The sequence below is a fragment of the Penicillium citrinum genome (assembly GCF_028827155.1).
Source record: "Penicillium citrinum strain IBT 23319 chromosome Unknown utg000009l:1.0-4274883.0:1.0-4276374.0, whole genome shotgun sequence".
In the NCBI taxonomy this organism is placed as follows: domain Eukaryota; kingdom Fungi; phylum Ascomycota; class Eurotiomycetes; order Eurotiales; family Aspergillaceae; genus Penicillium; species Penicillium citrinum.
The window spans coordinates 2,499,528-2,513,046 of record NW_026622694.1 but is presented as its reverse complement, the minus strand read 5'-3'; the positions used below and the strand labels follow the sequence as shown (position 1 = coordinate 2,513,046).

General features: G+C 47.7%; 4 protein-coding genes across 4 annotated transcripts; all 4 read right to left on the bottom strand.

Moving 5' to 3' along the window:
• Window positions 1–1,684: 1,684 nt before the first annotated feature.
• On the bottom strand, window positions 1,685–3,340 carry N7469_010416 (uncharacterized protein; the record flags this gene model as incomplete). The annotated part of the gene is made up of 2 exons (XM_056649321.1): window positions 1,685–2,599; window positions 2,654–3,340. The coding sequence occupies 2 exons, from the start codon at window positions 3,338–3,340 to the stop codon at window positions 1,685–1,687; spliced, it is 1,602 nt and encodes a 533-aa protein (XP_056496452.1).
• Window positions 3,341–4,503: 1,163 nt separating this feature from the next.
• On the bottom strand, window positions 4,504–5,460 carry N7469_010415 (alpha-L-arabinofuranosidase axhA; the record flags this gene model as incomplete). Its single annotated transcript, XM_056649320.1, has 1 exon — window positions 4,504–5,460. The coding sequence occupies one exon, from the start codon at window positions 5,458–5,460 to the stop codon at window positions 4,504–4,506; it is 957 nt and encodes a 318-aa protein (XP_056496451.1).
• A 1,248-nt stretch (window positions 5,461–6,708) lies between these two features.
• Window positions 6,709–8,479, bottom strand: N7469_010414 (glycoside hydrolase family 28 protein; the record flags this gene model as incomplete). Its single annotated transcript, XM_056649319.1, has 5 exons — window positions 6,709–7,002; window positions 7,078–7,531; window positions 7,584–7,729; window positions 7,795–8,154; window positions 8,213–8,479. The coding sequence occupies 5 exons, from the start codon at window positions 8,477–8,479 to the stop codon at window positions 6,709–6,711; spliced, it is 1,521 nt and encodes a 506-aa protein (XP_056496450.1).
• An 879-nt stretch (window positions 8,480–9,358) lies between these two features.
• On the bottom strand, window positions 9,359–13,150 carry N7469_010413 (GTPase BMS1; the record flags this gene model as incomplete). Its single annotated transcript, XM_056649318.1, has 4 exons — window positions 9,359–12,694; window positions 12,755–12,844; window positions 12,914–12,984; window positions 13,093–13,150. The coding sequence occupies 4 exons, from the start codon at window positions 13,148–13,150 to the stop codon at window positions 9,359–9,361; spliced, it is 3,555 nt and encodes a 1,184-aa protein (XP_056496449.1).
• Window positions 13,151–13,519: the final 369 nt, after the last annotated feature.

Genomic DNA, 13,519 nt, shown 5'->3' with positions numbered 1-13,519 from the left:
TCACTAGCCTGGTCGATTGATGTATTAGCCCGAGCGATGTTTTCATGGATAGCTAACAAGCCTTGATCAGGTTGGCCGATGTTTTCCGAAACTTGTTGATACTCGTTGATCTCTGAGTCAGTCATCCACAGGAAAATCATCGACAACCTGTCTGTAAGACTGGCTTAAGCTTCGGCCGAGCAGCTTAACATCACAAGGCGGAGCCCGGCAATCTCGGTTGCTGCTTGGGCTTGAGGAATCACGAAAGAAAGTTTCCGTCTTACCTATATCACTCTCATAAATTGAGGGACTGGGCGGCCTTTCGTCTTCGTGATCCGTGTCCAAATTACGAGCCACAGATACTGCTGTTTCAAGACGATCAAGCAAATCAGACAAAAGATGGTTTGATTCGACGAAACCAGATTGTGATAAAAGGTCTCTTCTGGGGGTCGACTGGGCCTCTTGGCTTCGAACGGCAGTTTCACGGTTCACGAAGTCTCGAGGTCCAACTCTGGGTAGCTGGAGGTGCAGACAATGTTCTCTGAGATGAGGAATGAGCATGAAAATGCTAGACAACTGTCACCAGAGTTAGAGGATACCTTGATAATGATTGCGTCTCAAATGAATTCGTCCTATCCTGGTTCGCTTGAACAGACAAGCCGCAGGCTAGCCTCCTGAAGTCAACTGCGCTGGAGGGCCTGGGTAAAAGATCAGGATTATCTAATAGACGAAGAACAACCTCTCGATCGACGGGTGAGATGAGAGAGTCTTCGTGCAAAAGCTGTAGATCATGGTGATGAAAGTCAGACATGTTGATACCAAAGGCCACGGCTGTAGGTAGTAACAAGCTTAAAGGGAAGAATGATCGTATCTAATGATGACGATTCGGAGAAAGACATGTAATCTTTAAGCTCATGCGAGGGAATCGCTAGGGGACACAGCATCAAATCAAGGTTTACTCACTTATATGTCGCCACGGGACAAGTCAATGTCGGAGGTACTGGATCGCAGACCAAAGGGTGTCCCTGTCACGGAAGATCACCCCAGTATGTCCATCCGGTGGAACCTTTGATCACCCGCAGCTCGCGACTGAAAAATGTGAGCTAGAAAAAGGGATCCTGGACAGACAAAATGCTCCAATTGTCCAATCTGTGATCGCTTCCTGGTAGTTAGCGTGTTCATCGAAGGCGTTTGGCGGTCGACGAAACAGGTACACGTGATGGATGCCTCAGGCGATATTATAGCCCGAAAATGATGGTGTCGATCGCGATTTGCTTTACAAAGAGGACATACTAGGATTTATTTAGAAAATGGCCTCGAATCACCAGTAAAGGTGCTGTTTCTAATACAATCTATACGTAAATTGCTACTGGTTGGTCGTTCACAATCATGTGGCAAGTGCTAGAATATACAGGTCTATTCGTGGACTACTAGTAAGTGGAAGGTCCATGGCCGTCACATGGAAATACATTCCATCGGTAGTCAATAGTGTATTATTTCATAATGCTGAGGCAGAGTAGCAAGTCCCCGACTCTTCATGGCTATGTAATCCATTTCCTAAATGCCATGGGATTAATGCTCAAATGAAGGGAAGAAATATCCCTAGATGATCAGAAATGTAAATGCAACGAACACCAGATATCTCCAAAAGTTCTATGCGATGTATTATGAGCCTGATATTGCACAGATCTTTCTCCACGGTTTATCATGGTCGGACATGATTCCATCTAGGATTCCGATTTTTTTGTTCAAGGCGATGGGAAGCATATCGTGTATCTTCTTCACTGTCACTGTCCATTTGGTCCAGAATGCGGTCGATCTCATCACCTGCGTGGGCTTCCAAGCCCAGCCCCAGACTGTGTGATTTAAGATCCTGATTGCGTAGAGACTCTCCACTTTGAGAGCTTTGACTATGTTGAGTTTGTGGTTCATCTTTCTCATCATGAGCATATAGTGATGCATTCAAACTGTGTTGTGTAGGAGGCGGTTGTAATGGTCTAGGGCTGGAGCGATACCCGGAGTTCTCAGGGCTAGACATGAAGAGGAGCGTTTCGATTGCATCTTGCTCCATAGCAGTGTTTTCTGATTGGGTCCGCGAACCATAAACCCCGTTTTGAGATGCAGATGTCCGGGTCGTAGGGGGTATAGATGGCGTTCCCGGTCCCATGACTCTTGGTGACCCACTATACGGTCGAGAAAAAGTGTTTTCTTGGTGAGAATGATGGCGTCGGTGCCGAGTATGCGGACTGGGATCAAACGGTTTTGCGGCCCAATTTGGATTTGGTCGCCGCCGCCGCGGTTCTCCGCTCGAGGCTACAATATCAGCAGGAGGGGCCAGCTTAGGAATTTGGGAGATAGTGCCGGAAGAGGAGAATGCTGACTGCGATCTATGGTGCAAACGATTATTAGACCGTGTACCAACTGGTGTTGGGCGCTGGCTACGTTGCGAGTTGGTTGTAGGGGTTGACCCGGACGTCGAGGCATTGCCATTCGGGGCAGTATTTGAAGCGCTTAAGCTTTCTAGGCCACGGAGTGCTAGTTCCATGGCAGACGGTGATCTGCGGGACTTTTCTATTTTGGCTGCTGCATATGATAGTCGCGTCCGGATATGGACAGACAACTTTTCTTGCGTTAATAACATCCAGAAAACGAGCACTCAAAGATTGTTCCTTACTTGAGCGATTCTGCTTCCAGAAATTGGCGACCCCGTGCTTCTTGACCGCCGACGTGCGACTCCATTGGAATCCGAGCGAACGGGTGCAGCAAGCGTGGAGACGCTTTTGATGTCTCCGGTTGCTGTCCGTTTATGACCTGGTTTATAACGCACACCAGTACCCAAATGAATATCCTCGTCATTTGAAGGTGTCTGAGAATGATCGCTTTGATACTCCGTTTTCATTGTGCTGCCGGTACCATATGGTGTTCCAATTTTATTGGTCTTTAAATCATACAAGGCTTCCAATGTTGACCTTTCTTGGACTGTATTCGACGATATGCCGCCATTGATGAGAGGTGGGTTATCGCAGTCCATGGACCGGTTCGAATCATTTAATGAGGAGGAAGGTTGGCTGGGTAAGGATTCTGTGAAGGTGCTTGCAGAGTGTAGTTCGGGTCGCTGACCATCGGAGGTCTCACTGCCACGCTCAGACGATTCGACACAACCAGCGTTGGAATTAGTGTAAACCCCGGCTTCTAGTCCATTTACCTGCAAGGAGAGAGCTTGGGGTGAACGTGGGACTTGAATTTCTCCCGTGGTGTGGCTGGAAACCGCGAAAGATACGGCGGAGTTCGTCGCAGTATCCGCACTGGCCTCCGCATGGGGAACCCCGCGACACGAAGGTCCATAGTCAATGCCATTCATGATCGGGGGGAATAGGGAAAAAGGAGGGTAAAAGCTGGGGTTTCACTGCAATGCAAAGCTAAAACGCCACAGCACGCGACCAAGCGTCAATTGCGAAATGACGCGGCCACGCAAATGCTCTAAACATGTACGAGATCGAAATCTTCCTGCGCCTTGCACTGATTGAGGCGCACTGCAAATACCTCAAGCCGACCAAGCGACAATTTTTTGGTTGACAGTCAGGATGCGAATGTCCTCAAGAGTCCTCTCAAGAGTAAAATGGAAAAATGCAGAGACTGCCGCGGTGGCCGTCAGGAGCATCTGCCCGATGCAGTGGCGATCGACCAGCGCGCGCAAGGTTGAACACGAGCGGCGAAACGGCCAATAGTCCACCAGAGCGCCGAGAGAGATATAGTCCGACTGGCACCTTGGAAAGGGAGTATGGAAATTTCCTGGGACGGTGAACAAATACAGGATGTAATGGCCGACCCAGAAGTTTACGTCGAGACTTTGAAATTCTAAGGTTTCTGCAGCGAACCAAAGGGTGTCCATCGCCCGTCGAGGCTTTCCCACTGCGGCGACGCGTGGTCACGTGTTACAGCTGAGTATATTGGAGTATGCTACCTATGGTAAAGCATAGCTATACTTTACTACATTCGGGAGTGGATTCACTAATCATATACATTTCCGAATCCAGATGGGGATGAAATTGATCTAGGATGCATGGTACCAGTACGGTGGAGGACTCCAGATTGGGGTTATTATAAGAGGTCATGTTTCCGTTCACGTTATCCATAGATTAGTAGGCGATTGACGAGAAAAGAAGGAAGAGTATATAATAAGAAGATGGACCTTCTATAATAGAGGCATCACAAGTTGGTAATTATTCGAGTGAGTGAAAGATTGCTGGGGCGTAAAATTACATTCATTCGATAGAACATTACTATAACTAATGTACTTGTATGGAAATTTTATAAATACGTGGAGTTGGGTTCTTTAACTTCCGAGATCGGCAATATAGTACAGTACTCGGTAGTATCATGGATGATATAGATATTGCATTCCACGGTTATCATTTGACCATACATAAAATTGTAATCCTCCACGTCCATGGAACAATCGAGCTCGGAAGAAATCGATCTCGTTGGATTTATATACTCCGCGCAGTCTTGAGCTTCCAATTATCACTTCAGAGTCAAAACGCCGGGCCGATATGGCAGAATGTTGTAATCCCCGCTGTCCCCAGGTTTCCGGCCTTGGTATAGGAGTTGCAGGTTGCAAGGATCAATACTCATCGTTTGATCAGGATTACTGCGAACGAGATCGCCATGGCTAATATCGTCTGTCCATGTGGCTCCACTATTGGCCTTGCCAGCGAAAGGCTGATCCTCAGTTCCTGCTTGCACAGTCCATGCTCCGCCCAGGCTATCCGCTGTGAAAGAGCGGAAATAACGTCCATTGGACCCGATAGCCTCGACGATCATAAGATATTTCCCTTGACTGACAGTGTAGACCTGCACAGCTTCGAATAAATTAGCTGTGGTGTCGCTCAGAATGATCTCTGATGTTGTCCCAAAAGAGCCCGGGAAATCATCAATGGGCATGCTGGCCCTGTAAATCTTGCCATTGTCGCCAGCAAAGAAGAGATACATGTTTTCATCGTCGCCAATCACCGTCTGGTCGATGACACCTGTGTCAGAGTCGGAAATTGTACCGGAGAAAAGTTCCTGCTCCGATGACCATCCATCCACGTTGGAGGGATCTGATGAGGTTCGATAAGAGAAGGCAGTTGCACCCCATTGATAGGCCAAGATCCAGGTATCTTTCGGTTCAAAGTAAAACAATGTTGGAGCAACGGTCCCAAATGGCATTTTGTTCTGGCTTGCCGATGCCATGTCTGACCAGTCAGAGAAAAGACCAAAATTCATCGAGCCATAGGTGCCAGAAGTATCTGCAAATGAGGCATAAACGAGGTGTTTGTCATTATAGACCACATTGGTAAAGTCCTTAAGCGACGCCCATCCCGATGCTGGCTCCGCCAGTGCTTCTGTCGATGTCCAGCTGTAGGTTGAGGGAAGGTCGCAGTCTGCAGCAACAGTACTTATAGACGCAAACATCAAAGAAAGAACGAGAGATCGCATTGTTGTATGGCCTGATAGAGATCGCATTATGTCGAATGAAATTTGTGCTATCAGAAAACCAACAAACCTTTGGCAAATAACATGAAAAAAAAATATTCCCAATTGATTGGGATTCTCCTGTAATTATATTGCAGTAGAACTTCCCCTTGAGAATCGCCAAGATCATATCACACGGCCAATGTTTCAGCAACACTGTTTAGCCGATCAGGTCCCCGCATATTTTAGCCGGAGTTTCATCGACCTAAGACACATTGACCTACGGCAGACTATTGTCGCGCACGGCAAAACAGGCACAATGTAGATCTCTCCCCATCGGAGGATTGCCTTTTCAGTCAGAGCGTTTGGTGAGATCTCTGCCATATTCTGCAAGCTTCGACATTGTTTCAATGCAGAACTGAGATGAATTCAGGACACAGAGTGCAGACATTTCGAGACCGACATAGTAAGATCAGATTAATGTCAAGGGGTCTGGGGCTGTTCTATAGTACTAAATACAATTTCTGTGGAAAATGAAACAATGATGACATTTCAAGTTCGAACAAGCCCGAGGCCGCACTAATACCCTTAGCTGTGAGTTATACCTCAAATGCTTCATTTGCCTGAATTCCCTGAAGAATTCCCATATGCACACTGATGTCATAATACACCTGCATGCGTTACTAGTATTGCTCTTGACTACAGGAGGCAGGCTTTTCATCCACAGGGTGATTGGAATACTTGGCATTGGTCATGGAATATCTGCGTAGGATAAATTCCAGTTCTACTATACCTACCTCAGTATGTACTCGACATAACATTATTCCACAAGCAAAACAACTCTCCTTGGTGCTCCGGTGGGGGTAGAAAATTATGGAGGGGCAAAGTTGAATATCATCGAATTGGCAGTCAATTGAGAGGCACAAATAAGCCATTCCTATTCAACCTGAAGTCATCATGGAGATGGGTTGCGATGCCCAGGGAGTCTACAAATCCCGCGACCGGTCCTTATGACTAACCTAAAAACCTATCAGGTGAGAGCATACAGCATGGCCACTGTAGAAATGCTTTGCCTGTCCACGATTCTACTGCTCTGTCCGAGGTCATGCTCAATTGTGCCTTTCATCTGGTATTAAATCATTGTAGTAAACTTGGGAATAGAGGATAAACATGAAGTATTGTAAGTAGTCAGTACTACTAATATCCAGAGTACAGTCAGGTCTCCCTGAGATAGCGCAGATGCCATTTTCAGAACTCTTCAAGATCCTAGCTCTAGCTTGAAGGGCAGCCACTGGAAGGATAGTTGCAGCTGCTCTCCTCGCCACCTCCGGTGATGGAAACTCCAGTAAAAGTAAAGTCCGAGCAGCTGTCTGAGCCACAAAGGATATAGTAATTCTTAGCATCATCGGTGGCTGTTCCAGTGACATCGGTGAAAGTGACTCCAGAAATAGTCACACCGTTGGTAGGCTCGCCAGTGGGACCACCATTGAGATAATCCTGTTGGATATCGATGCCATAGTCTGTGATACCAGAGAGTGTGATGTTCTGGTAAATGATGTTGCTCACCTATAGGATCACCGATCAGTAAGTTTATTTATCCAAGTACCAGTTTACTGTCTTATTAAGGGACTGAAAACTTACACTTCCAGTAGTTTCAGAGTTGGACTTAATGCGACATCCATTCTGGCTGTCCTTGACTTGAGAGTTCTTGAATGTGACTCCATCCACAGTGTTATTACTCTTGCCGCCAATAGATCCGATGCTCAGACCGTGACCTCCAGAGCAATATAAATTGTCGACGGTGATCTCAGTTCCACTAGTAACAGCGACACAGTCATCTTGGTTGATCACGGAGATATTCTCCAATGTAACATAGTCACTCGAGGAGATATCGAATCCATCACTGTTGTGCGCGGCTGCCTTGTCACCACTAGCATCGTTAGGCTCATCACCAGCAGAGTTGTCCAAAGTCAGACCGGAAATAGTGAGATGCTGAGAACCGCTGATGTAAAAGCAGTGAACTGGCCAATTCCTGATGTTTAGGTTGGTGATTTCGGAGTTATAAACATGCTTTACCACAATGAAGTGGTTTGGCCTGTAATCATCAATCAGAAGTCGTACTTCTTTCGCAGAATATTGAAACTCACTTGTCCTGACCACCATTGGAGCCCTCGCCATCCCAGTAAGCAGCGCCATTTCCTTCAATCACATGGCCAGAAGCGCCGGTAATGGTCAGATCTGTCCCAGAAATAACAATGGGATCGAAGTCATCATCGAAGGTATCACCGAAGGTCTGTGTAGGGCAAAGTACTCGAGGTCAACTCAGCCCTAAAAAGAATCAATTGGATGATTACTCACAGTAGTGCCTGCAAAGGTGACTGCAGCACCTGTCTGGAGACCTTGCAGGTCGATTGTGCTGGAAGGCGGTGCAGAGATGTTAGAAAGCACAATGTTAGTGCAAGATTCCACAGCGGATGAGATGGAAGCGTATTCGGTGACAACGCAAGCTGATCCAGACGCTGCTACCAGTGCCTTTGAACCAGAGGAAGTAGGTGCTGGGGTAGTTGCTGTAATATCAACTGAGGAAGAAGACTGGGTCGTAGACGGCCGAGTCGTCTTCACCAAAGTCGTCTTGGTGTCGAGGGGTGCGCTTGTAGCGATCGCAGGGACAGACACACTGCTAGTGATAGCAGGGGCTGTAGATGTTTCGGAAGAAGACTATTGCACCAGTTAGACAACCAATACTTGTGCATTCGAAATATTGAATAGTACTTACTGCGCCATTGCTAGACCCGGTGCCCGCCGTGGTCCAGGCTGTATCAAGACAACTACAAGCACTCGACAGGTGCTTAGGCTTGAAATCACAAGCAGATGCAAATTCAGGAAGACCAGTGGTGGCAGTCACTGTGCTAGCAGTAAAAGTGGCACAAAATGCCGCTGCCTCGGAACTGGATGCAGTATACGCGGAGGCGCAAGCATGGCTTGCAGGGTTATTGCATCCCAAAACCAGGGGAAGAAAAGGAAGTAAAAGCGCGCTGCGCATCTTGGAAGTAGAAATGGTAGGACAGAAAAGAATGAATGAACAAAAAAAAAAAAACAGAGAAGAGAATGTAAGGGTTGCCAACCTCAGAACAAAAAAAAGAAATCGAACCATCTTTTATAGCACATGTGAGTAAATCTACATCATCTCCGAACATACATCCATGCCGAGCAAAGCTTGGAACTGCTTGATAGTCTGGGTCCCATCAGCACCGACACAAACATGTTAGTACATTCCATAAATTCCCAGCACTAATCCGGAGTAATTTCGCTTCGGATTTAAATCTATCACTCCGCGAATTAGAGACTTGAGTAGCTTGCAGTGGTAGCTTGTATTGGAAGCTATGTCCGCGCCATATCAACAGGGGTAGTTCTCCGGTGGCACCAAGCTGTTTCATTTTGATGGGGCAATAAGAACAATAGTTTTGTGGTGTTATTTTTGCTGGACTAAGCAGAGGTATACTAACCATCAACAGTTTAGACGCCGCGTCAGTATGTGGATTCCAGTGGCTGCTGAAACAAGCCGAAACACTGTCGGTCAATCCAATGGAATATTGAAACGACGGGGCCGGCAGTTGTCGGATAGACCTGATATGCCGATAGGCGACAGAGTAGAAATGAAGCATGAATATCATATCCCAAGAGTTAACCATGTTGGATCTATTTACAGCTGAACTTGTAACTGCGTTTCTACAATTAAACAACACTTTAGCATAGTAAGTAAGCCCTACAATATGGTGGTAATATTTTGGAAACACTGGCAGTCACCTTGTCAAATAAGAAAAATTTGATATACATTGGCTTTTGTGACTAAAAACGCCGTCTATGCATGATAATAAGATATCTATGCCCATCATGACCTATACAAAATTCCGAATTGAGATTACTTGCGCTTCTTACCACGACCACCAGACTCGCCGTCGGTATTCTTGCGTTTCTTGCCCTCACGACGCCAGTAATCATCGCGTTCTCTCTTCTCACGGGCTGCTTTCTTCTCTAGGCTGTCGGCAACCTTTGCGCGATAGACCTTTCGGCGCTCCTCCTGCTTAGCAGATCTCTTAGCCTGTTTCTCGTTGCGCATGGTAGTAAGCTTTTGCATGAGGTCGCGAGCCTTCTTCTCCTCGCCGCCAAGAACCACAGCGCGCTTTTGCATATATGTTTGGTCCTTGTGGCCCTTCATCTTGGTGATCTGTGACTTGAAAGGCAAGTCCGCAGCAAGCTGCTTAGGTACACGTAGAGGGTTAAAATGACGAGTAGGTCGTTCGATCTTGTGGTAGGCAGAATCCTTGTTCAAGGGGGTAGGGATGCCTTGTTCACGGCGGACTTCACCTGTGAGACGCATTCCCTGCCAACCACCGTCGCTAGTCTTACCCTCCTCCTGATCAAGCAAGTTTGTCACGGGGTTGTAGAAACGATGGGGTTTGATGGGATACCATGCGCGCAGGAAGACAATATCACTCATCAAGATCTTGTCCTCAAAGGTAGCACGGTAGTGACCCTCAGGCTTGCTGAGAGCTCGCTTGATCTGACCACGTATGCCGGAAACAGTACGGATAGAAGCACCCTCGAATTTGGCAATTTCCAGAGAAGAGTTGAACATGTCCTTGATGAAAGCAGTGTTCTTGAAAATCTTGTAAGGAACACCAGTGAGCTTCAGCTTCTTGACAATCTCTGTGTGTTCATCCACACTCAGAACGACACCAGTAGCAGCGATGCGGAAACCTGGGTTCTTATTGGAGAATGATTGGACAGCACAGAAACCGGTGTTAGGGGCCACAAGAGGACCGTAGAAGACACCAAAGCAGTGCATGTGCTCAGGGGTGTACTTGAGCATGCGATTTCGAGTTCGACTATCAGAGGTACTGTAGATGGGTAATGACTGGAAACGACGCCAGCCCAGAGAGAAAATCAAGGGATCATTGCTCTTGAGGATCTTCTTGTGCCAGCGATGACGCTTAATTCGGATTTGAACATATCCGAATCGGTCCTCGGTGGGAGCAAGTCCTCCCACAATGACAGGGAAGCGAGGATTGAACTTGGAAGCAAATTCGTAGGGAACATTTTCAAGCACAATTCGTGCGTAAGTTCCAGCCTTATATCCTTCAGCGCGAGCCCGAGATGCCGGATCGAGAGTATCGAATTCGGCGCGGTTGATATCAAGCTGCTTTTGCATCTTTGCCTTCTGCAAGTCATACCAATCGTCCTCGCCAAATTCGCCTTCACCGCCGTCTCGCTCCCCATCTTTAGCGTTAGCAAAACCTTCGCGATCTTCTTCCTCGAACCGAAGCTTCAATTCTTCCTTCTTCTTGGCATTGCGCTCGCGCTCTGCCTCAATATCCACTGGATCGTCGGCGTTGGCCTCTTCATCTTCATCTTCATCTCCTTCCTCGCCCCCCTCATTATCAAAGCCATTGAAGGTTTCGCCAGTTTCCAAATCCTCGAACGCTCCATCTCCTTCATCGTCTTCGTCTTCGTCGAAATCATCAGAGTCAACCTCATCAAGATCATCGAGGCCACCAGCAGAAAGCTTGCCGGTGACAAAGCGTTGTCGAAGCGATTCGATCAATTCTTCATCTCGCCATTTTCGCTCTAACTCGTCATAATCGTAGTCGGGCACAGCACGATAGTCAGACTCGTCTTTCTTCTCATTGTCGGTCTTCTTGAAGAAGTCGTCTGCATCATCGTTCTCGGCTTCATCGTCTTCCTCGTCATCGCCATCCTCTCCACGCCACAACTGCACAACCTCAACAGGACTGATAGAATCGTCGTACATCATGCGCGAGAGATCGGTGACACGGAATGCGGGTCGCTTGCCGTGGAGAGCCTTTGCGTTAGCCGCCATGTTCTCTTTCCATCGAGCGTTACCCTCCTCATCATCGTCATCATCCTCGTCTTCCTCATCTTCATCCTCGTCGTCACCACTTTCCAGCTCCTGGTCCTCAACAGAGGAAATTGACCCGAGGTCAGAATCACTGTCGGCGAAGGCAATGTCTTCATCATCTCGGGTACCCTTGCCATTCTGTCGTTCTTTAAACTTCTTCTCAAAATCAGCGGGGGCGGAAACATCAACCTCGTCGTCATCTTCGCCGAAGTCTTCTTCTTCATCGTCCTCGTCGTCATCTTCACCGCTGAAATCTTCACCGGATGCAGCCGCGCCGTCTTGCTCCGCATCAGCAATTCGAGCATGTCTTCTGTGCTTTCGGCCGCTTTCATCGTCCTCGTCTGCCTTGGCAATGGCTTCACCTCCACGGAAGAGACGCACGCCCTGATCGGCCTCACCAAGCAATTTACGTTCGCCTTGAAGGCCGACTACAAGTTGCTCGCCAAGACCACGGTTCTCGTCGTCTTCCTCATCGTCTGAGTCACGGTCAAATGTTGATGTCTTTACATCGATATACACGGCATCTTTGTCCACCAAAACACCACCAACGTCAGACATGGGGGCAAATAATAACTTCTGCTTGTCACCTAGTCGACGCCGAGAAGCCTTTCCGGATGCCTTTGCCATCTGCTGGTCCATATGCGGGGTGGGACAAGGATCAGGGAGGCCTTCTATGCCCGAGACGGTCAAATCGCCCACTCCAGGAACATGGACTCGAGCGCCGTTGGCGGGGAAATTGGTGCCACGGAGGTAGCCGTATAGAGCCACTGTACGGTCACATTTCGGGTTCTCTTCGATTTGAGTGGGTGGAGTGATATCGAGGAAACGATCTGCGAGCGCGTACGGGTGCGAATTACGCCAGACGAGCGGACGAGGGTTCTTCATAATGGACAAGAATCGAGACAGGTTGTGCACTTCGCGATCGGGATAGCGACCATTGATGACACCAGAGAGGTAGAAAAGTTTGGCTCCTTGGTAGAGCTCACTCCAGAAACGGTGCTTGAGACGCTTCTTTGCCATGCGCAAAGTACTCTGCTTCTTGAAGAGATCAAGATGAGTGAGAATTCCAAACACATTACCGGGCATACCACTGGTCGACAGGGCGTTCAGGAACTCCATAGTCTCCATCTCAAATCCGTAGTTGCCATCGATCATGAGCAGAACGATATCGGCAACCTTAGCCACATCAATCATCGCAGCAAGAGAATCGGACGGGCATTCGATGAAAGTAAGGCGCTTCTTCTTGGATGTCACGACAGTTAATGGTCCTTGGGGCGAGCTCAAAGTCTGCTTCGTATAGCGCTTGATCAATGACTTGAGGAGGGTAGTTTTGCCGACCTAATAATCTAACTGTAAGTACAAGTACGAGACTCGGTGTAGCAAGACTCTTAAACATACCCCAGAAGGTCCAACAAGCGCAACAACTGTCGGGGGTGCCTCTTCAGGCATACGATCCACCTGGGGCACATGCAGGCGCTTCTCTTTGACCTATGAGAGCAAGTTATAATTAGTATTCGTATTATGGGTGTAGAATGTGTAGAATCGGGACAAATGTACATCGTGAGATCGGGCTTGCTGTCGATTAAGTTTTCCGGTTTTGGAGAAAGTAAAGGCTTTTGGATTTGACCCTATAAGATTGTAAGATCAGGTCAGTAAAGCGATGCTCCTTCGATCAAGACTGAAGCATTCTTTCGCAAATCCATTACAATTTGCGCAAGTCTGCTCTAGGGACATACCCTCAAAGCTCTTTTTCTCCTTTGCGGGCCGATGGGCCCTGTTCGACTGCTGTTCCATCTTGACAGCAGAAGGTCCCAGACCTCACTTCTCTCCTGTGAAATTTCACAAGACGAGAACACTGACGATCACTTTAAGATGATTGCGTACGGCGACTTGAACTGTTCGGTCCAGAATTATTTTTTCGGAGCGGAAGCGGAGATGACTGGCAGAAAATTTGACCCAGATTGGGACTAGCGCGTTGAGCTATTCTCCAGCTGAGTCATCATTGTTGCCTTCATGCCTTCATGCCTTATCGAAGGATTGTCTGAACGAACCTGCCCCATGGGGCGACGTTGAAAGGCCGATGGCCATTGGGATTTGAATCACATTGGCAGTGCATTTGTGCTAGGAAATTCTCTCTCTTCTAGAGCCTTCTTGATAACCAGT